Source organism: Furipterus horrens, unplaced genomic scaffold (genome assembly GCF_987537825.1).
Source record: "Furipterus horrens unplaced genomic scaffold, mFurHor1.1.pri manual_scaffold_1, whole genome shotgun sequence".
Taxonomy (NCBI): domain Eukaryota; kingdom Metazoa; phylum Chordata; class Mammalia; order Chiroptera; family Furipteridae; genus Furipterus; species Furipterus horrens.
This window is the reverse complement of record NW_028327171.1, coordinates 191653946-191676646: the sequence shown is the minus strand read 5'-3', so window position 1 is coordinate 191676646 and position 22701 is coordinate 191653946. Positions and strand designations below refer to the sequence as shown.

Here is a 22701-nt window from a genome sequence, read left to right as displayed (position 1 = left end):
TTCAGAGATGTATAAAATGTCACATTTCTCAAACAGCGAGGAGCAAGGAATCTTCAAATCCTCACCTGAGAACATGTTCCCATTGATTTTTAGAGAGGGAGGGAGGGAGGGTGAGTGGGGGGAAGAGAGAGAAAGAGAGAGAGAGAGAGAGAAAGAGAGAGAGAGAGAGAGAGAGAGAGAGAGAGAGAGAGAGAGAGAGAGAGAGAGAGAGAAACACAAATTAGTTGCCTCTTGTATGTGCCCCAGCTGGGGATTGAACTGCAACCTAGGCATGTGCACCGACCAGGAATTGAACCAGCAACCTTCTGATACACTGAACAAAGCTCCAACCAACTGAACCACATGGCCAAGGCTATTAAAATTTTTTGAGAAGAGGAAATAAGAATGGAGAAAATACATATATTCAGGCAAAATCAGATAAATACTTTGACAGGGAACTCTATATTAGAAATATATAATATCTAGCATTTGGGTAAATGAGATAAAGCGGGTATCATTATTATCACTGATGAAGAAAGGCAAACAGAAAAAAGAAAAATAGAAGAAAAACTTTAAAAATCTCTTGTACCTAATGACAGGAAAATACAAGTTGGGGTTGGTCATAAAATCAGGTTAGTGGGTTGAGATGAGATTTAAAATAAATGACTATCAACTCCCCAAACTAAAATATTCTAGACTAGAAAATAGGAAATAGCAGGATGTAGTGGAAATAGTAAGATTAGACATTATCATATAATACTATGTCATGATATGATCATGTATTTCCTAATGTGTGAGAAAAAAGGTATGAAAATGCTGAATTCTGGATCACATCAAAAGTTTTCAGATTTTGCCAAGAGAGAAAATGGGAAAACTGAAATAAAAATGAAAGAAGAACTGGTAGCTTCTGAAATATACAGTATATTTTAGAAGACTGGGTTTAATGAGTGGCAAAAGAAAAAGACTAGAGGAAAAAACCAACTGTGGTAGAGTTCCAAATTTTTATGCAACAATATATTAAAACTGTTGAGCAAAAGAGGTTATGCAGAACTAAGATTAAGGTATAAAGAGAAACTGGACAAATGATTTTAGGAAGGGAAAGAAAACAAGCCAGTATTCAAGACAGAAAGAAATGGAGGTAAGAATTTGGAAAAAAATATGAAGAATGGTGATGTAGTTGAACAAACTATACCTGAATGTTTTACATACGAGAAAAAAGCTATTTTAAAAACTAGGGCCTATAATATTTTGTTTTTATAATATTTTGTTTTCCCAACAAAATATTATAATATTAAAAAAGTCTTTAACAATACATGTGATTGCTACAATAGTAACTTTTACTATAAATTCTAAAAGTATACAAAAAACTTATTCATAAACCCATTAAGAGGTAACTATAGTTAACATTTCATATAGTTTCCTCAGAAAATATTTTCTATACTTTCATTTTCATCAGAAAACTATTCTTTCCCCATTTACTGGCTGATCTGTTTTATAATTGGTTTTTACATCCAATAATATATGAAAGATTCTGAGTTTTGTTACTATAAAATGTTTTTTAATTTCAATGCAACTATAAAGCAAAAGTATCTTCTTTTAGGCTCAAAGGATTTCTCTTTTTATAAGCTATGCACTTGTTATCTAACTCTAGTACTGGATTGTCGCAGCAGACAAGGAGATCTATGGATTGGAGCACATTAAAAAGCTAAATGGATTTGTTGGAAGTGAACCAAGCATTACTTTATCCCTTACTTAGCAACCTAATCTAAACCTCGAGTAAGAAGTTTTGAAGTAAATATGCATATGATGCAGATGCATATCCCACAATGGTAGGGCTGTCAACAGAGGCTTAAAAATAATGGGTTCAATTTCTCTGGTGAAATAAACAATTTAAGGAAGATGAAGTTGTATTTTTTTAGATAAAATTTCACAAAGAGATTTTATTTCTTTGAGGGATGCTGTACTGTGAGGCTGGCACTTCTAATGAATCCTTGTAAAGGGTTCACCATCTCATCTGCTGCCAGGGACCTCTTAAAGATCTATCCTACTACCCAGAGCAGGGACTACAGTTCGGAGGCAATCTTGGGAATATGTGCTTGGCAATAGGTTTTCAATTGCCTCATACTTGAAGAATATTTCAATCTCATTTGAAGCAGAAGCCTTCCTTGAAGGTAATCTACTGACAAAGACGACCAAAGGAGAAAATATTCAATCTAAATAAATCTGTATGGAAATATGTAACATCTCTCTAACCTCTCTCTGACATGCCCCCACCCCACGTAAGTCATGATACAGAATGAAAGCATTCTAATGCTTAAAATTAAAATGTGAAAAATCTATAGTAAAAAGATATAAATTGCTTAATGAAATTTTCTTGATTCTTGTACTTTAACTATAAATAAAGAAAATTGCATAAAGTTTCAAAAATTCAAATTTACACCCTCAGGGATAATCAAATTCCTATTACATTCTTAAAATAAGAAATGATTGCCCTGGGGAAAGAGGAATGGACCAAAAAAGAAAAAGAACTCATGGACACAGACAACAACAGGGTGACTGGGGAGGGAGGTGGGTGGAGGTGGAAGAGGGAATAGCAGAAATAAATGGCAATGGAAAAAAAACAAAATAAGAAATGAACAAAAAAGTAAAAATAAAATGTAAATAAAAAAGAACAGATTGCTCTAAAAAAAAGCAAACAATAAAAATTTCTGGGAATTATAAAGCAAAATTTTAATGAACAGATAACAAACAGAATGGTAAAGGGAAAAACAAATGAGTAATATGAAAGGTAAAGCTGAGTAAATCTTAAACAACGTACAAGAAAAAATTGAAAATACAAGGAAAAAAACCCTGATATCTGAAACGCCAGGTGGTCCAATATTTATCTAATGGAAATTTGAGAAGAAATAAAAGAGAGGAAATAATTTTTTAAATAATAAAATAAAATGATGTAAGAAAATTCCTCTGAATTGAAGAAACTTCTGAATTTTCAAGCTGAAAACCTGTTCAGTACAAAGCAAAAGGTGTGAAAAAGATCCATGCCTACATACATTCAGGTTAAATTTTACAATTCAAATGATAAAGTAAAAGACTTAAAAGCTTATAGAGAAAAGAAAATAATAAAACAAAAATCAATATAATGAAACTGGCTGGCCCTGGAATTCTCATTAACACATGAATGTTAGAGCACAACTGAGTAGTGGCTTCAAATTTATTAAGGAAGCGATTTTGATCTTGAAAAAATTACCTAGCCAAATGATTATTCAAGTGTAAGGGCAAGATAGAAACATTTTTTAAGGTGCAAAGATTCATAATATTTACTACCCATGCACATATCTAAGACACATGACTTTAAGAGGAACTTCCTCAAAGAAAAAGTGATTTACAAAAAAGAGAATGACATGAAATTTTTTAAAAAATATTGCTTCTTAGTAGAACCTCTAAAGAAGGAAAAAAGAAAAGAAAAAGAAGAAAAATAAAAACGAGAATTCTGTGGATGGTAACTTCTGAAACATTCTTTTTCAAGAAGCAGGAGTTTACACTAACTTAGTATTTCTATTTCCTTTTCTATGCATCTAAACACAATACTATATTGTGCAGTACATGTTTACATAATCATAATTCTGCAATATTTTAATATTTTTATTTTACTTATTTTTACATCTGTAGACAAAACAAATTATTTAATAATAGATACAATATCACAAAACTAGGAGAGAGTAAATGAGAGATAACAAGAAGAATATTGTTTTGTTTTGTTTTTTAGGTTATAATGGTAACTTCTAGAAGAGAAAATTAAATACAAAAACAAAAACCACAGAACAATGTTAACAGGAGTTACTTCTAAAGAGTGGTGGTAGGGGCAGGTAACCTTTTCCATTTTCGTTTTAATGACCTTCTATTTAATTGGTTTTTGTTTACTATACATAGGCACAACTTTCATTCTTAAAAAAAAAACTTTAAAATAAGAAATACAAAAAATAAAATAAAGAGACACAGGGTACTGTCATCAATGGAATCATAGATGTATCATCAATGGAATACTGACTAAATGGAGAAAAACATCTATATGCTTTGACATGAAAATGTGTCCACTAATAAACAAATAAAGCTTCAGACATGATAGTGGATAATGAGATAATCCTACTTATGTAAAAAAAATTATATGAGATAGACTGCCCTGGCTGGGTAGTTCAGTTGGTTAGAGCGTCATCTCAATATGCCAAGATTGCTGGTTCCATCCCTGGTCAGGGCACATACAAGAATCAACCAATGAATGCGTAAGTCAGTGGAACAACAAATCAATGTCTGTCTGTCTGTGTGTGTCTCTCTCCCCCTTCCTCTCTAAAATCAACCAATAAATAAAAATTATGAGTGTCAGTATGTGTATCGATGTAAATATTTCTAAGATGTTTTTAAGTGTTGTAGCAACAATTTACTGAAATGATGCAAGCCTTTGAAGACATTGCAACATTATGAACTGCATTTTTATTTTATTTATTTTTTTAAAGGCTTTACTTTTTTAAAATTTTTAGATAGAGGGGAAGAGAGGGAGAAAAAGAGGGAGAGAAGCATCAATGTGTGGTGTCTCTTGCTTGCCCCCAACTAGGGACCTGGCCTGCAACCCAGGCATGTGCCCTGACTGGGAATAGAACCTGCAACACTTTGGTTCGCAGGCTGACACTTGATCCACTGAGCCACACCAGCCAGGACAAACTGCATTTTTAATATGCAGAAATTTATAGGCTGTACCTTGGGGTTTTTAAAAATAGTATTTTATATTTGGAAAAATTAAAATTGAACCTTAAAAAGTGGGACTTTTATATTGAAAAAATTTTAAACATGTAACAACTAAAATCAAGTAAGTTGAATTTCTGGCACTAGACAACTCTAAAAACTATCAACATTATTAACAGTCTATTTTTGCTTCAAACAACATTAAAACACATTCAGTCATAAGTTACCTTTTTAATAATTTAGTTCTTTCTTACCAGGCTATTTTCTTTCCAAGCTTCTGGGAACTTGGGTCTCTGTTTTTCCCTAGACACCAGAACCTGCATATCTTCAAAAGTGGGATGGTTTCCAACTTCTGTCTGAAAAGCCATCTGGTATTCTGGTACAGATTCACCTGTGAATTTTTTTTTAAAGTATGGAGTAAAATTTCCAATTATCATAAAATGATAGAATGACACTAAGCAAACAAAGAAATTGTACCACAATCCTTTTTTATAACCCTTTCAGGCATATTTACAAATCCTATAGAGACCTTGGTGTACTTAATATATTATTAATAAATGGTTTACTTAGAATAGTCTTTGATGAATTATTTTTTGATAAGTTAAACAGTAGTTCAATGATGAAAAGCTATTTTTAAGTGTTTTCTAGCATTACTAAATTTGGAGGGAAAAGATTTTAGATATGTTTATAGATATATAAATAGTATGTCCAGAAAAAGTCCAGCCATTATTAATATAATGAGAACGATTTATGCAACATCAATGTAACCTGGCAGCCAAGGAGAGTGGGCTGGAATACATATATGTGAAAAGTGACAGCTTCACTGTACTAGTCAGTGGGGGCAATAGATGCTGTTGAGTGAGCATGTGTACTGTGTGACTGTCGCATCAAAATGACTGAGCAAGTAGAGCAACAAATTTGCATCAAATTTTGTGTTAAGTTTGAACATTCATCCAGGAAAACTATTCGGATGATTCAGAAGGCCACAGCTATGGGCAACTGGTGACTGGCAGCTTTATCCCAACAATGCGCCTGCTCATGCATCCTGTCTCATAAAGAGGTTTTGGTGAAACATCAAATCACCCAGGTAACTTAGCCTCCCTCCAGCCCAGATTCAGTACCCTGTGACTTCTGGCTTTTCCCAAACATAAAATCACCTTTGAAACAGAAGAGATTTCAGACCATCAACAAGATTCAGGAAAATATGACGTGGCAGCTGACAGCAACTGGGAGAACTATGTGAGGTCCTAAGGTGTCTACTTTAAGGGGGTCTGAGGCATCACTGTCTATGTACAATGTTTCTGGTACCTTGTATCTTCTTCAAAAAATGTCTCTATTTTTCATATTACATGGCTGGATACCTTCTGGACAGACCTTGTATACTTCATACTTAAAAATATGCCTGATCTCTTATCCCTTACAGGGATCAAGAGTAGTGAATAAAGATGTCAAGAATCTAATACAACAAACATGTCTACAGAACCAAATATAACTGGGAGGGTTGTACAGCAACCCATGGTCCCAACAACGGGGAAAATCAAGCCTCATTGCTTCTGACTGTGCAGACCTGATGGGGTTGGGTGGAGGCAGAAACTGCCAGTCTCAGCATAGTGCGCTTGTTTAAAGGGCCCCCACAGTCCTAGAACATCCACAGACCCATCCACTCTGGGAACGATGGCCAGGGCAGCAGCTGGAGGGACACCACTCCAGTGCGGAGGTGGAAGATGTTCCTGGAAGTGGGGTGAGTGCTGGGCAGGCAGCATTGTTCCCTCTCAGACCCCTCCCCCACATACAATGCCACAACATGGTAAAACAGGTCGCCCTGTACTGACAAATCCCTAAGGTTCCGTCCCTTACAACATAACAGGAGTCACAGCTCTACCTGGTAGGCGGAGGCAAACAAACACAGGAGCCTATCAGAATGAGGAGACAGAGAAGTATGACCCAAAGGGGGAAATGGATCAAGGTTCCAGTGGGAGAACTAAGTGACAAGGAGATAGCCAACCTAACAGATGAGGAGATAGCCAACCTAACAGATGCAGAATTCAAAACACTGGTGATGAAGATGCTCACAGGCTTGACAGATATGCTTGAGTATGGCAAATGCATAAGAGAAGAAGTGAAGGCTATGCTAAGTGAAACGAAAGAAAATCCACACAAAACCAATGGTGAAGGGAAGGAACCTGGGGTTCAAATCAATGATTTGGAACATAAGGAAGAAAAAAATAGTCAATCAGTGCAGAATGAGGAAGCAAGAATTGAAAAAAATGAGGAAAACTTCCCAAATTTTGTGAAGGAGATGGATATACAGGTCCAGGAAGCATGGAGGGTCCTGGGTGAGCTGGACCCAGAGGGGAACACACCAGGACGCATCATGACTGACATGCCAAAGGTGAAAGATAAAGGGAGTCCTGGAGGCAGCAAGAGAGAGGCAGAGAGTTGCCTACAGGGGGTTACCTATAAGACTATCAGCTGATTTCTCAGAGGACACTTTGCAGGCACCAAGGGACTGGCAAGCAGTATTCAATGTGATGAAAGGCAACCTGCAACCAAGATTACTCTATCCAGCAAAGCTATCATTTGAAATGGAAGGACAGATGAAGTGCTTCCCAGACAAGATGAAGCTAAAGGAGCTCATCATCACGAAGCCATTATTACATGAAATGTCAGAGGGACTTAGTTAAGAAAAAGATCAAAACTATGAAAACCAAAATGACAACAAACTCACAAGTATCAACAACTGAATCTAAAAAATAAAAACAAAATCCAACTAAGCAAACTAGAATAGGAACAGAATCATAGGCATGGGGATGATTTGGAGGGTTATCAGCTGGGAGAGGGGAGAGTGAGAAATGGGGAAATGGTGCAGGGACTAAGAAGCATAATCAGTTGGTACTAATAGACAGGGGGATGTTAAGAATAATATAGGAAAGGGTGAAGCCGAAGAACTTATATGCACGACCCATGGACATGAACTAAGGGGGATGGGATTGCTGGAGGGAAGGGGGGTACCTGGGCAGAGGGGAGCAAAGGGGGAAAAACTGGAACTACTGTAACAACATAATCAATAAAATATATTTTTAAAAAAGTGAAACAAAAACCTTGTTTTGTGATTTGAATAACATTAAGAATTATTAAAGTTCTACTACATTTTCATGGTTCTAAATCTAATTGTTCCATTGATGCTTGTTTAGAGCTAACTTCATATTAAGCACTGGAAACAAAGATGAATGTTAATGGCAACATTAACATGAAAGATGTTGGTCTTACTGGATTTCCTTAAAATATGATAATTAATGAATTGCTCAAGGGAAGTATTATAATCCCTTTTTTTTTCAGATTGTCCATAACAGATAAAATATATAATAATAACAGATGCCATTCCTTGCTTCTCACATCACTTGCTCCTTGTTAATTATGCCTCTAGGCAGTAAGGAATTTTTTGTCCCTTTTTAAAATTACATTTGTTTTCTTCCTTTTTATTTCTTTTACCTTTTTTTCTTCCTTCCTTCTCCCTCCTTTATATAAAGTTGGTAGCATTTCATTCTTCCTTCATAAAAGAAATACCTAATTCATTTACATTGCTCACATTTTAGAGAGTCAGCCTACATAGTGTTTCCACTTATTAATAAAAATGTACTGCATTTGGAGGTATAGTATATTAGTTTTTAAAATGTTTTACAAGATTATTATTATTATTATTATTATTATTATATGCTATTTTTAGGCTTATTAATATATTTATGGGATCCTTTTCTTCAATTTCCACCCCATTTCATTGTTAAAATTTTTGAGTACCCTGTATCCTTACCTGTGCTTTCTTAAGATGTTACCTTATGTACTCTGTAATATTTGTCTTCTCTATTCTACAGAAACTCCTCTAAGAATACCAGTGACCTCCTCTTATTGAAATTCAAAGATTATTTGTCAATTCTATTTCCTTTTGACCTTTCGATTACATCTATTGCTATCCAATCTTGGTTCTTAACACTTTCTAACACTGACTTACCAGATACTATGATTTCTCTGACCACTTTGTCTTCATAACTAACCTATTGGGGGGGGGGGTCTCCCAATATTCAGTCTTTATTCAACAATTTTTCTCTCTCTTCATGTGTTCTCTTAGGGGAGTGTATCCAATCCTAAGCTCTCAATTACCTTGTCTCTATAGACAATTCCCAAATAGTCATTTAATCTTAGCTCTTTATTCTTTTTTTAAACCCTCACCCAAGGATGTTTTAATTGATTTGAGAGAGAGAGACATTGATCAGTTGCCTCCCGCATGTGCCTGACTGGGGATTGAACCCACAACCAAGGTATGTGCCCTATCTAGGAATCAAACCTGCAACCTTTTGGTGTACATAATGATGCTCTAAACAACTGAGCCACCCAGCCAGGGCTCCTCTTTAGTCTTTTAAAAATTATCTTCAGTTGTCTACCAATACCTCATCCAAAAGACTCCATAAATAACTCATATTTCCAGTGTAAACCAGTATTTTATGCTAAGTACCTGGTTACTACCCTCACTATTTCTCAAATCTCTGATTATTTTTTAATTCCTTAAACTTTCTTCCAATAGTTAATTAAAACCACAGATTCCTTCCCTACATTTTCTCTCACATGTGCATGCATCATCTTCCTCACTTCCATTTCCAAGATTATAGGGTTTCTTAATGCAATCTCTTCATTTTCCTTTATCTCTATATTTCATTATAGTTAAATATATAAAACATGAAATTTACCATTTTAACCATTTTTTCATGTGTACAGTTCTATGCCACTAAGAATATTCATGATATTATGTAACCATCACCATTAATCTTCAGAACTTTTTTCATCTTTCCAAACTGAAATTCTATATTATTAAATAATAATACCTTATATTTCCTTTTTAAAATTCCTTCTAGGTCTATAACAACTCATCCAAGATTTAGTTGCCTTTTCCTTTTCAAACATCTAATACTGCTCTTTATTATTTATCATATCAAAAACAATGGTTATTCTTTCAATGCAATAGTTTCAAAATATTGTTTGGGATTTGGACTTCCAGCCAAGATGAAGGCATAGGTAGACATGCTTCTCCTCCTTGCATAACCTTAAGAAGAATCACAACCAACCTCAAAACAAAAAACAACCAGAGCTGGCAGAAAAATCTAACTATACACAAGTCTGACAACCAAGGATTTAAAAAGTCACATTCATCCAGACGGCTAGGACGGGCAGAGGAAGGGAGCTGGGGTGAAGACAGGAGCCAGGGTGGAGAGGGCATGATGTGGCAGTGGCAAGGCAGTGGTGGTGGCCAGTGGAACAGGTGGTCCCACATTCACTTGTGGCAGATAAAAGCTGGGAGGGACACCTGGAGAGCAATCCCAGTCCAAAGCCAAAACACGCAGGCCACGGTTCCAGCGCCAGGAAAATAAAGCCTCATAGCTTCTGGCTGTGAAAACCAGTGGGGGTGGGACTGTGGAAGAAACTGCCCGTCTCTCAGAAGAGCCCATTTAGAGGGCCCCCACAGCCCTAGAATGCATGCAAACCCACCCACTCTGGAAACCACCATCAGGACAACAGCTAGAGGGGTGCCAATCGCATACAAGAAGTGGGTGAAATGACTGGAAATGGGACGAGTGCTGAGCAAGCGCATTGTTCCCTCTCTGATGCTTCATCCACATACAGTGCCACAAAGCACTGAAACAGGTCACCTCGCCCTGATGAATACCTAAGGCTCCACCTCTTACAATCTAACAGGTACGCCAAGATGGGGAGTAAGACGGCTCTGCCTAATACACAGAAACAAACATAGGCAAGCTTCCAAACTGAGGAAACAAAAAAATATAGCCCAAATGAAAGAAGAGCTCAAAATTCCAGAAAAAGAACTAAGCAAATGGAGATAGCCAACCTATGAAATGCAGAGTTCAAAAACCTGGTGATCAGGATGCTCAGAGAACTCATTGAGTACAGCAAATTCATAAGGGAAGAAATGAAGGCTACACTAAGTAAAATAAAGAAAAATCCACAAAGGACCAATAGTGAAGGGAAGGAAGCCAGGGTTCAAATCAACAATTTGGAACAAAAAGAAGAAATAGTCAATCAGTACAGAAGAAAAAATAAGAATTTTAAAAAAGAGGAGAGAATAAGATGACTCTGGGAGTATCTCCAAAAGTGCCAAAATCCGAACTGTAGGGATGCAAGAAGAAGAGAAAGAGCAAGAAAGTGAAAACTTGAAAAAATAATGAGAGAAAACTTTTCTAATTTGGTAAAGGATGTAAACATACAAATCCAGGAAGCACAGAGTCCCAAACACGTTGGATCCAAAGAAGCCCACACCAATATACACCATAATTTAAATGCCAAAGGTTAAAGAATCTTAAAAGCAGCAAAAGAAAAATAAAGAGTAACCTACAATGCAGTTCCCTATAAGACTATCAACTGATTTCTCAAAAGAAACTTGGCAAGCAAGAAGAGACTGGCAAAAAGTATCCAAAATGATGAAAAGCAAAGACCTACAACCACTATTATTCTATCCAGCAAAGCTATCATTTAGAATTGAAGGGCAGATAAAGTGCTTCCTAGACAAGGTAAAGCTAAAGGAGTTTATCATCAATAAGCCATTATTACATAAAATGTTAAATGGGACTTATTTAAGAAAAAGAAGATCATAACTATGAACACTAAAATGACAACAAACTCACAACTATCAACAACTGAATATAAAAAAACAAAAACAAACTAAATGAACAACCAGAACAGGAACAGAATCATAAATATGGAGATCATATGGAAAGTTATTGGTGGGGAGGGGAAAGGGGGAGAATGTGGGAAAAGGTACAGGGATTAAAGAAGCGTAATTGGTAGGTACAAAATAGACAGGGGGATGTTAATCGTAAAGGAAATGGATAAGCCAAAGAACTTATATGCACAACCTACGGACATGAACTAACGTTGGGGAGGGGGGATTGTTGGAAGAGAGGGGAGTACTAGGCAGAGGGAAGCAAAGGGATAAAAATATTGTAATAGTATAATCAATAAAATACACTTGAAAAAATATTGTCGATGGCAGTGTACTAATGCTCTTATTGTAAGAATCATTTTAGTCAGACATACTTCTAAAACACAACAATTCTGGATTACAATTATTTTTTTTTTTAAATCTTGTCACCTAAATTCCAATAATATAAATAAAAAGTTTCAAAGTTCCAATAATACTGAGATTCTACTACAATTTCTGCTTTTTTCAGAAAAACACCTCAACTGAGCACTCTGTATTGAAAAATATACTTCTAAATAAGACTTATAGTTAATCTAAAGAATTATTTTATTTCATTATATTTTATAATTATAAACTAGTATTAAATGCTGTTTTAAAGCAAAAAAATTCAAGCTCACTTCTAATATGTTTTTTATTAAATAGTTCCATTTCATAAATTTGTCCAATGATGGTTCAATTGACAGTTTTTCTTTTTTCTATGCTTTTAATAGTTTTTCCTATAGAGACCATATATATCAAATGATTTTATATACTATCTAGTAAAATGTAATGCACATATTGGTAACATTTCTATATGACAATTATGACAGTGATGTAACAAATCCTAACAAAAGGAGAAAAATTATAAACTCATTTGGTTGTTTCAAAAAAGCCTCAAGCACTTACATTAAATGAAAGTCCTTTCATTGAAAGGTAGGAAGAAAGGCAGGAAGGCAACAAGAAAGAAGGAAGAAAGGAAGGGAGGGAAGGTGGGAGGAAGGGAGGAGAGAAAAAAGAAGAAAGGGGAAGAAAGGGAAAGGAAAGGAGAGAAAGAGAAAGGAAAGGAAAGAAGGGGAAAGAAAAGGAGAAATGATCTAATGGATAACTGATTGCTACTAATTCTTTATTGGGTCAATTCAGTACACAATGTGAGCATAGCTTTTCAATTGCTCAGAGGGTGCATAAGGAAAATGACGACTGCTAAGGCAATCAGAGACCAAATTAAACACAATTAGATAAAATATTATGAGCAATTAATTAAATTGCACTCAGATGCAAACATGGAGCCTTTTAAGTTTTTCCTTCTGGCTAATGTTTCTGAACACTAGATGGCAATAAACTAAAGGTTTAAATAAAGTAAAAACAAACATAAAAGTTGACTTATTAAAAGAAAAAAGTTGACTTATTTAATATAGGTAGAAAAAGAAGATATAACCGCTTCACTTCAAATTCATATATCAACTTTTGATAGCAGATCTCTTACCTGGGAAGAGGTCTGTACATCTCATAAATATCTCCCAATAGATTAGTCCAAGAGCATACATGTCTACTTGTTTCAAAGCTGATTCACAGTCCCTCAGGTTCACAGCTCCTTCTAGAACTTCTGGTGCCATATATCTGATTGTGCCAACCTAATATATTAGAGCAATATTTTTCAGAAACAGAATGAAAGACACACATTAGACAGAAGTTATACATGAATCTCATTTCAACGATGTCAATGATGTTATTTGACCTTAAATATGTCACTGAAACTATCTATACCTGACTTTTAAATCTATAAAATGTTCTTTTTGAATAATTAAACTGTGGTAAGTACCTGCTATTGAACAGAATCAATTAAAAAGAATGATATAGATTTTCCTATACATACCAATATTAAAAAAACCTGTAAGACAACAGTGAGAAAACTACAAAACAATGTATACACTATTTAATGTTTTTAAAAATTCACAGAAAATGAAATGTAAATGTATGTATAAATCTTTGTATGTGAACTCAGAAAAAGGTCAGGAAAGATATGTTCCATGTTATAACAGTGATTATCAGATGATAACTGTCCCATTTCCCCTTCATAATTTTAACCCCTGCTCAAAAATCAGTTCCTACAAAAACTTCCTTCTCATGCTTATCAAAAATGAGTCAGAATGCCAGTGACTTCCATAAGGAACTGATGAACTTTATGCAGTGTCTTTGATATATCATAATTTTGTAATTCCTAATATGCTATAATTCTTAGTATCTAGAATAATTATCCTGAGTAGTTAGTGAATTTTTAAATGCAATTCATTGTGTTTCCAAAGTATGCCCAAAACGTGATACCTTTTCTATAAACTCACCTCACTTATGGCTGCATTATCTTCTTCCCCTGGGCGCACCAGTCTATTTCCAGTCAGCCTCATGGACAAGCCAAAGTCACTAATAACACAGGTTCCATCATTTTTCACCAGGACATTTCTGCTGTTTAAATCTCGATGGGAAATTGCAGGTTTATAATGATCTGTTTGGATAATTTCAAATATTTATTAATGCTTAAACAGCACTATTGGACCTGAAGTGAGCATCCAAGTAATAGGGACTACTATATAAATATAAAAGATAGCATTAATGTTCTATCTATTAATTTTCTAATAACAAAAAAGGATATAAGAAATCAAAATTTCAACTCACAATCATCACTCTTTTCACTATGTTATATTTTACAACATAACTCTCCTGTTGTATGTATAATTAATTAAGCTTTAAACTTCAGCTGCAACTAACAGCCAACATGCTGTTGTGGCTTCTAATTTTAACACACACTTGTTCTTTTCTCTTCGTTTTAGGGTAGCAAAAGCAAGCAATAGAGAAAGGGATATTTGGTATAAACGACAACAAAAAAGCCAACGCATCTGAAACAGTACCAATCAAAAAACTGATAGGTCTCCTCAATTTGTATGTGTTTCTACACTTCTCTCCTGACTTAACAGATCAAACCTGTGGCAGAACACCCCAGTTCTGCCCTGAGGTGAGCCATGTCTTTACGCCCACCTCAGTTCTTCAAATCAAACTAGAAAGTTTTACAACAGACTGGGAGAACAAGTGGTGAAGCTGAATTTCTCAGCAAGATATGGAAACCTGTTTTCTGATTTTACAGAGAAGCAAAGCACTGTTATGCTTATTCTGTTACTTGTTTATCACTGTATGTTCATGAAGGCAGAAAGAACACGTTTTTCCTGAATTCAAAAGGGCTGACACAGAGAAAATGCTTGCTGACTGAAAGAATGTATCTAACCTAAGCCCCTCATCAAAAACACCACATAATATTTTCCTCTCTATAAGGAAACTTTATATAAATCATATATTAGGACCATAGCTCTTGAAATGAAAAAAAATTATATAGCACAATTTCTAAAACTTAAAATAACTCATTAGTTTTACAAAGAAATACGGCAATCCAAACAAAGTCAATGATGTTTATTGAGTGTTTATATTGAGGCACAGATAGACTCAGTATCTGCATTTATTATTCTCATTAATGATTATGAGACTGCAATTTCACCAACAATAAAACTAAACGGAGAGGATGATGATTCCTTTAAAGCAATAACACAATTGGAAGGAAAAAATAGTAGTTACCAAGTTTCTTTATTTAAGAGTTGATTTCTTTTGCATTTTCTCCCCTTCCCATTTCCTAGGCCCACCTTCCGAAGCTTGTACTAACATGGTTCAACTCAACCCCTAAAAGAGCTGTGTTTCCTATTCTGGAGAAAATAATAAAATATGGTATATGTGGTATAGTCTCAAGCTTATGTTTAAGTAAGTAAATTTGTGAAGACATTGTAAAAGGTTTGCATAATAATAAATCAATACTTAAACTAAAAGATTTTACACATTAGGGAAACCAAGTGTGCAGTAAACTCAGCGAGACAGCCAGAAGGGGAAATCGGGTAGTACTTTCTGCTACTATTAAAAAAATAATAAAATAAAACAAAAGGAGAGAGAAAAAACAAATTAGGAAACAGGGAAAAGAGAAGAGAAAATATGAGACAAGGTAGAATTTATCACCAATGCAAAGGATAAAACTATAAACTGTCCTTTTGAGACTTTTTTTCCTTTAAAGATCTCCTCAGTATTCGTTTTAATCTTTTTTATTGGGGAGGGGGGTGGTGTTACAAAGAAAGGAGTAGAACATACAATGATTTTTGCTCTGGGCAGTAGCTCTGCACCAAATATTGTAAAGGAAAGAGAATACATAATATTAATGATGAATTTTAAAAACTTGAATGAAAAAGTTTCTGTGGACATTTATACAAACACACACACACACATAACATGAGCATGCAAATGATGGAAGGATATACATACACTGGTTAATAGTAATTTTCTGGTTAGGTCTGAGTGATCTCTATATGTTCTCTCAAGATTTTTTTGTGGTAATGAGTTACATTTTATATTATCACTAGGAAAAAATTCAGGAGAACCAATTACAAATAAATAGGTTCAATTCCTCATTATTCTGAAACAGTTGAATAAATGATAACAGTATTATTTCTTAGTACGAAATTTCTATTCTAAACGGCAGTGTTGTATCTGAAGATACTGGGAAGAATAGAGTTCTCTGAAAAAAAGTGAAATGACCTTCTAAATGTTTTGAAATAGTATAGTATAGTTGGACTATTTTTAAAATAATAGGTAAAACTATAAGTTCAAAAAGCTACTGTACTTTTTTTGCAATAGCATCTGTGTGTGTATATTCATTTTTTAAAAAGGTGAACTAGTAAAAACATTAAGCAATGTTTAAGAGCACTTAAATAAAACTCTTATTTGATGGCAATTTTTTTTAGCCAATGTTTTTGACTTGAAACTTTGCTGCATTAGGCAAGCCTTGAAAAGGGGGATTAGAATGGTATTTTCAGTTCTGTGCTAAGCCAGCTCTTTAAAGGAGCTATAATAATATTTAAGAGTAAGGAAATCCAATCCAAAAGGTTAATGTGCTAAAGCACTAAAGTGAACGAGTGCATCAAGTTGCTGACACAGGTAATAACACTGGTCAATTCTGTATTAAGGAAAAGCAAGATGTCAAGATAAATGAATTGATAAATCATTCAGGCAAAATTATTTATACATGAAGCAGAAGCTAGAAAAGATGATCCACGCTATTATGCAATGGAACAAAGATCTAAAAAGTTGATACATTAAGGATTCTCTTCACTACAGAGGTCAGAGAAACTGAAAACAAACAAACAGGGAAAAATAAAAACATGACAGGAAAAATGCTGTAAGGCATCAAAGCTTAAGAAAGCACAAGAGAAGATTTTTGCAGCAAAGCTAATTTAGAGGGGCCTATGATATGAGGTCTATCTTGTAACAAAGTGAGAAAGCAAATGTATTAAGGAGATGTTTTGAACAACTAGCAAAAAATGTACATTAAAGCTGATGAAATCTATAGTTCTGGCAAGGAACATAACCACAGAGTTCTGAAACACTGACAAAGACTGACTTCCCATCATGCATTCTCTGTTTCCTGCTCAGTAACAGAACACAGTATTATACAGTATTATCTGAGCAATGAACCCAGCTAAAATAAAACAAAACTATATTCTCAGCATCCCTTGCAGCTAGCTGTAGTAACTAAGCATATACTAAGTTCTGGAAAAAAAACATAAGCATAAGGGTGAAACTTCTGGAGACAGAAGGGGGCAATTCCTTCTTCCTTCCCTTCCCTTTCCCTGCTTACTAGAATAAAGCATAATGAACAATGAAGTGACCTTGAAAATATAAGCCATATATAAAGAATAATGGAGGAGAAATACAAGAGCCTGGTGAGGCCAAATTTTAGACTGAGAAAGAAAAAAAAATATTAGAAGAAGGAGGATCAAAACTATGAACACTAAAATAAAACATGTATCACAACAACCAACAACAGTAGCTAGGGAATTGAAACAAAGGCAAGCTAAGTAGGCAACGAGAGTGGAAAAAGAATTATAGGTATGGGGAATATTATGGGGGTAGGTCAGCAGGGACGGTGAAGGGGGGGTAAGGGAGGGAGATGGTACAGGAATTAAGAAGCATAGTAGGAGGGAGTGGAGTAGACAGGAAGATGTTGAGAAAAACTATATGCACAACCAATGGGCATGGACTAAGGGCGGAGAGACAACTGGAGAAAGGGTGGGTTACTGAGTGGAGGGGAGTAGAGAGAAAAGAAACTGGGACAACTGTAACAGCATAATCAATAAGACATATTTTTTTAAAATTATTCTTATTGAAGCCTGCTATTTTTCCCCCCGATAGATTTCACCAAACCTGGCTCTAGCTAAGAGAAGCACTGACTTACAAAAAGATAATTTGGGTTTTATATTAAAGTCCAACCAATCTATGGAATAAAGATTTATGTGAAGTTAAAACTAAAGATGTGATAATGGACTCCTGGTCAAGATAGAGGCATAGGTAAGACAGGCTTCACCTCCTCACACAACCACATGAAGAATTACAACTAACCACAAAACAAAAAATACCCAGAACTTTCAGAAAATTGAACTGTATGGAAGTCCAACAATTAAGGATTTAAAGAAGTCACATTCATCCAGATGGCTAGGAGGGGTGGAGACCCAGAACTGAGGCAGAAAGGACTCAGTGTGCTGCGGAGAGGTGATGGCAGTTGCGGAATGAGTGGTCCCACATTCATATGTGGTGGATAAAAATCAGGAGGGACACCTTGGGAGCGAGTGAGCCCAGCCCCAGGTCAGACTGCACAGCCCAGGGTTCAAGTTCCAGGAAGATAAAGCCTCATAACTTCTAGCTGTAAAAACCACTGGGGGTTAGGGCAGCAAAGAAACTGACCATCTCTCAGGAGAGTCTGTTTAGAGGACCTCCACAGTCCTAGAAGGCATGCAAACCCACCCACTCTGGGAATCATCACCAGGGCAACAGCTAGAAGGGCATTAGTCACATATGGAAAGTGGATCAAGTGACTGGAAATGTGGCGAGTGCCAGGCAAACCTCTAGAAGCCAGGAAGGAGCACAGTCCCCTTTCAAACCCCTCTGGCCCCCACACAGCCATGAAGCAGTGAAGCAGGTTGCTCTGCCCTGGAAAATATGTACAGCTCTACCCCATACAATTTAATAGGTGCACTAAGATAAGGAGTCAAAGCAGCTTTCCTAATACACAGAAACAAACAAACTGAGGAGACAAAGAAATATTGCCCAAATGAAAGAACAGAACAACACTCCAAAAAAAGAACTAAACAAAATGGAGATAGCCAACCTATCAGATGCAGAGTGCAAAACGCTGCTGATCAGGATGCTCAGAGAACTCACTGAGTACTGCAAACACATAAGGGAAGAAATTAAGGCTACACTAATAAAATCCACAAGGAACCAACAGTGAAGGGAAGGAAGCTGAGATTCCAATCAATGATTTGGAACAAAAGGAAAAAATAAACATTCAACCAGAACAGAAAGAAGAAACAAGAATGCAAAAAATAAAAACCAAGGAGAGTATAAGAAGACTCTGGGACATCTCCAAAAGTGCCAACATCCGAATCATAGGGATGCAAGAAGGAGAAGGAGAAAAGCAAGAAATTGAAAACTTACTTGAAAAAATAATGAAAGAAAACTCCTAATTTGGCAAATCCAGGAAGCATAGAGAGTTCCAAACAAGCTGGACCCAAAGAGGATCACACCAAGACACATCATAATTAAAATGCCAAAGGTTAAAGATAAAGAGAGAATCTTAAAAGCAGCAAGAGAAAAGAAGAGAGTTACCTACAAAGGAGTTCCCATAAGACTATCAGCGGATTTCTCAAAAGAAAGAAACTTTGCAGGCAAAAAAGAAAGAAACTTTGCAGGCAAAAAGGGACTGGCGAGAAGAATTCAAAATAATGAAAAGCAAGGATCTACAACCAACATTACTCTATCCAGCAAAGCTATCATTTAGAATGGAAGGGCGGATAAAGTGCTTCCCAGACAAGGTGAAGCTAAAGGAATTAATCCTCACCAAGCCCTTATTACATGAAATGTTAAAGGCACTTATTTAAGATCAAAACTATGAACATTAACATGACAACAAACTCACAACTATCAACAACTGAATCTAAAAAAAACCCAAAAACCAAACTTAAACTAAGCAAACAACTAGAACAGGAACAGAATCATAGATATGGAGATCATATGGAGGGTTATCAGCGGGGAGAGGGAAGGAGGAGAATGGGGGGAAAGTGTAGGGATTAAAAAGCATAATAGGTAGTTACAAAATAGGGAGGTGGGGATTGACTGTGGGAGACGGGGTAAGTGGGCAGGGTAGGGGAGAGCAATGGGGGAAAGATGGGGCAACTGTAGTAGAACAACAATAAAAAATGGAAAAAAAATGTTACATTTCTTTAGGCACTAAAAAATATTAGATGGGGATGTTAAGAATAGTAAAGGAAATGGAGAAGGGAAAGAACTTACATGCACGACACATGGACACAAACTAAGGTGGGGACTGCTGGAGGAAAAGGGGGTACCAGGTGGAGGAGGTAAAGGAGAAAAACTTCGGACAACTGTAATAGCATAATCAGTAAAATATATTTTTTAAAAAGGAAGTGATAATGTATTGTAGTTCATATAAATAAGCAAAATAAATATAAGGAAAATATAATATAGCCTTAGTTAAGAAGTTCTTAACCAAGGTTGATAGATGAACTTCAAAGGGTCTTAAAACCCCTAGAATGAAAAGAACATTTTTTAAAGAACTCCCTATAGGTGTATCTTTGCAGGGAGAGTGTTCAGAGCTTTAATCAATTTCTCAATGGTATCCATGAGTCCTCTAGGGTCTTTGAGTTCTTCTTCTTATTCTTCCTATTAGATTTAAAATACACTTTTCTTATTAAATCTTTCAAACAGCTGGCTAATAATAAATTTGCTATACATAATATATGCTTTTACTTTGAAGATATGAATAAATTTCCTCTTTGTTAATTATGACTCCACATGAGTGACATTCATTTCCTATTCATTGTCTTACCTCCTCGTGGTAATTCTGTATGAAGATAAGCCAGTCCTCTAGTCACAGAATGAGCTAAACGACAAGAGCTCACCCAGTCACTTGTTTGGAGACTAAGATACTTGCATAGAGATCCCTATACAGAGGAAAAACAAAACAAAACAAACAAACAAAAAAGTGGAATTAATTTGTTTGAACATGAGGAGGTAAGTTAGCAGCTTTATAAAGGATTTGAATACTTTAGGATTCAATTAAGATCTAATACATTATGATATTTCAGAATCTTGAAGGAGTTAGTAAGACATTTCTGTGGGTAGAGAGGAGGAGGAAATAAAAAAGAATTAAATGTTCAATTTTTATTTTTTCAGTATTCAAATTATGGTTATTTCATTTTAAATACTCTTTTGATTTCAAATTAAGAGAAAAAATAAAAGTCTTTTAGACTCTTCTTTACACTGTATTTCTTCCCAGTACAAATACAAATTATATTGTTATTTTCTACAAGTACAAAACAGGAGACTTTTGTAAATATATGTGTGTCAGTGCTAATCAAGGTGCTCATCCACATGCCATTCTGGGATAAGGAACTTGCACCAGAATGAACATCAAAGCACCACTTCCTTCATCAACGAAGTCTTGTGGGTGTGGGGGTTTGATGGAGGGTATTAAACAGTTAGCTAGTAACTTAGTTAAGTCACACTCTGGCATGAGATCCTTATCTCATTGTAGACCCTTAGTAACCAATTTGCAAACAAGCAATGCTCTACTGAATAACTGATTGACTGCTCATATAAATGTCAGTTTAAATTTATTAAGAACTTACATTGGAATAATACTCCATCACAAGCAAATATTCCATGCGTCCATCTGCAGTGACTCTCTCCTCTCCAACTATAAAGTGAGCAATGTTATCATGTTCCATCAAAGGCACTCTGTACATGTTTTTCTCATTGATAAAATTCTGACGGTTTGCAAAGGAAAACACTTTTACAGCAACAGGACGCTCATCTAAGGAACCTTTATATACTGCTCCATATCGACCCCGGCCAATCAGCTGTAAATTTGTTTTGAAGAAAGCAAGGTATTAATTCAAAACACAATGAAACAATTAAATTTAATAAATAAAGTGCAAGTCTACATGTGTACCACAGCTCTCTATTGCTTCAAGGTTAAATTACTCCATTATCAAGGAACTAATAAAGTGAACATTTGATAATATATGGCTCAGGAATCTTCTACTAGACCCAGCCCTCCCAAAGACAGCAATTATATTCTCTAAAAATAATTGTAAAAAGAAACTAAAAGTTCTGGAGAATGAACAAAAGGAGATAGACTGTTAGGGGAGTCAACACGTAAAAGGAAGGAATGGGATAGCATGATTTACCCATTTTAACAGCTTTTAGCCTGAGAGCAGGCTGAAATCAGCTCTGTGTAGTAGAGCTAAAAATTCAGTAGGAAATCCATAATCTTTCTGGCCCCAGGAACAAGAATTTGGGGTAACCACAGCTATAGGAAACTAAGGAGAGAAATCCAGAAAGGAGAATCAAAGAGGGGGGAACCGAGTATATGCATGAAACAAACTCCACTCAGAGACAAAATAACTGAACTGATATTTGAGCTTCCGCCTGAGACAAATCTGCAGTATGTCCAACAAAGATAACTGCCTACTAAAACAAACATCGAAAGTGAACTCACTTCAGAAGAATCTAAAGAACACAGGGTCTGCACAATATAACATTCACAATATCCGGGATATAATTAAAAGTTAAACTTAATACACAAACTACCAGCAAATGCAATCTATATCTTAATTTTTGGCTGCTGGAGATTTCTCACACTTTTTACTGAAATAGGTTAGGCATTTACCATAATCTATTTAAGGATATTTGTTATATTTCACTCACTGTGTCTAGGTTAAAATTTAACAGACAGATAGATTATCCTTTAGAAAGGTTGTATCGACATATTGTTGAATCAGCAATGTTTGAGAGTGTTTCTTTTACTCAGTCCAGGTTAAAATCCTATGGTTTTAATAAGTATTTTTAAATTTAGTAAATTGGACATCTAATTATAATACATTTATTAGCCACACTTCTTTTGTAAACTGTAAATTCGTCTCTTGTGTCCATTTTTTAATTATTTCTTTCATATTGATTTATACTTGCTCTGTTATCAATTCTTTATTTCTGTGTTGAAATTATTTTTTAAATTTAGCTTTTAACTTTGTTGGTTATATTTTTCTCCCATACAGAAGGTTCTTAAAATGTTTTATATT

The 22701-nt window shown here is 35.3% G+C and overlaps 1 protein-coding gene across 1 annotated transcript in view; it reads right to left on the bottom strand.

Annotated features, from left to right (window-relative positions):
* Positions 1–22701, bottom strand: part of BMPR2 (bone morphogenetic protein receptor type 2) — a 147184-nt gene that overhangs the window by 7890 nt on the left and 116593 nt on the right. The window contains exons 7-11 of the mRNA XM_090282699.1: positions 21250–21480; positions 20448–20562; positions 13801–13961; positions 12945–13092; positions 4971–5107 (exon numbers count right to left, since the gene is read on the bottom strand). Of these exons, the coding sequence (XP_090138825.1) occupies positions 4971–5107; positions 12945–13092; positions 13801–13961; positions 20448–20562; positions 21250–21480 (792 nt within the window). The remainder of the gene's footprint in view (positions 1–4970; positions 5108–12944; positions 13093–13800; positions 13962–20447; positions 20563–21249; positions 21481–22701) is intronic.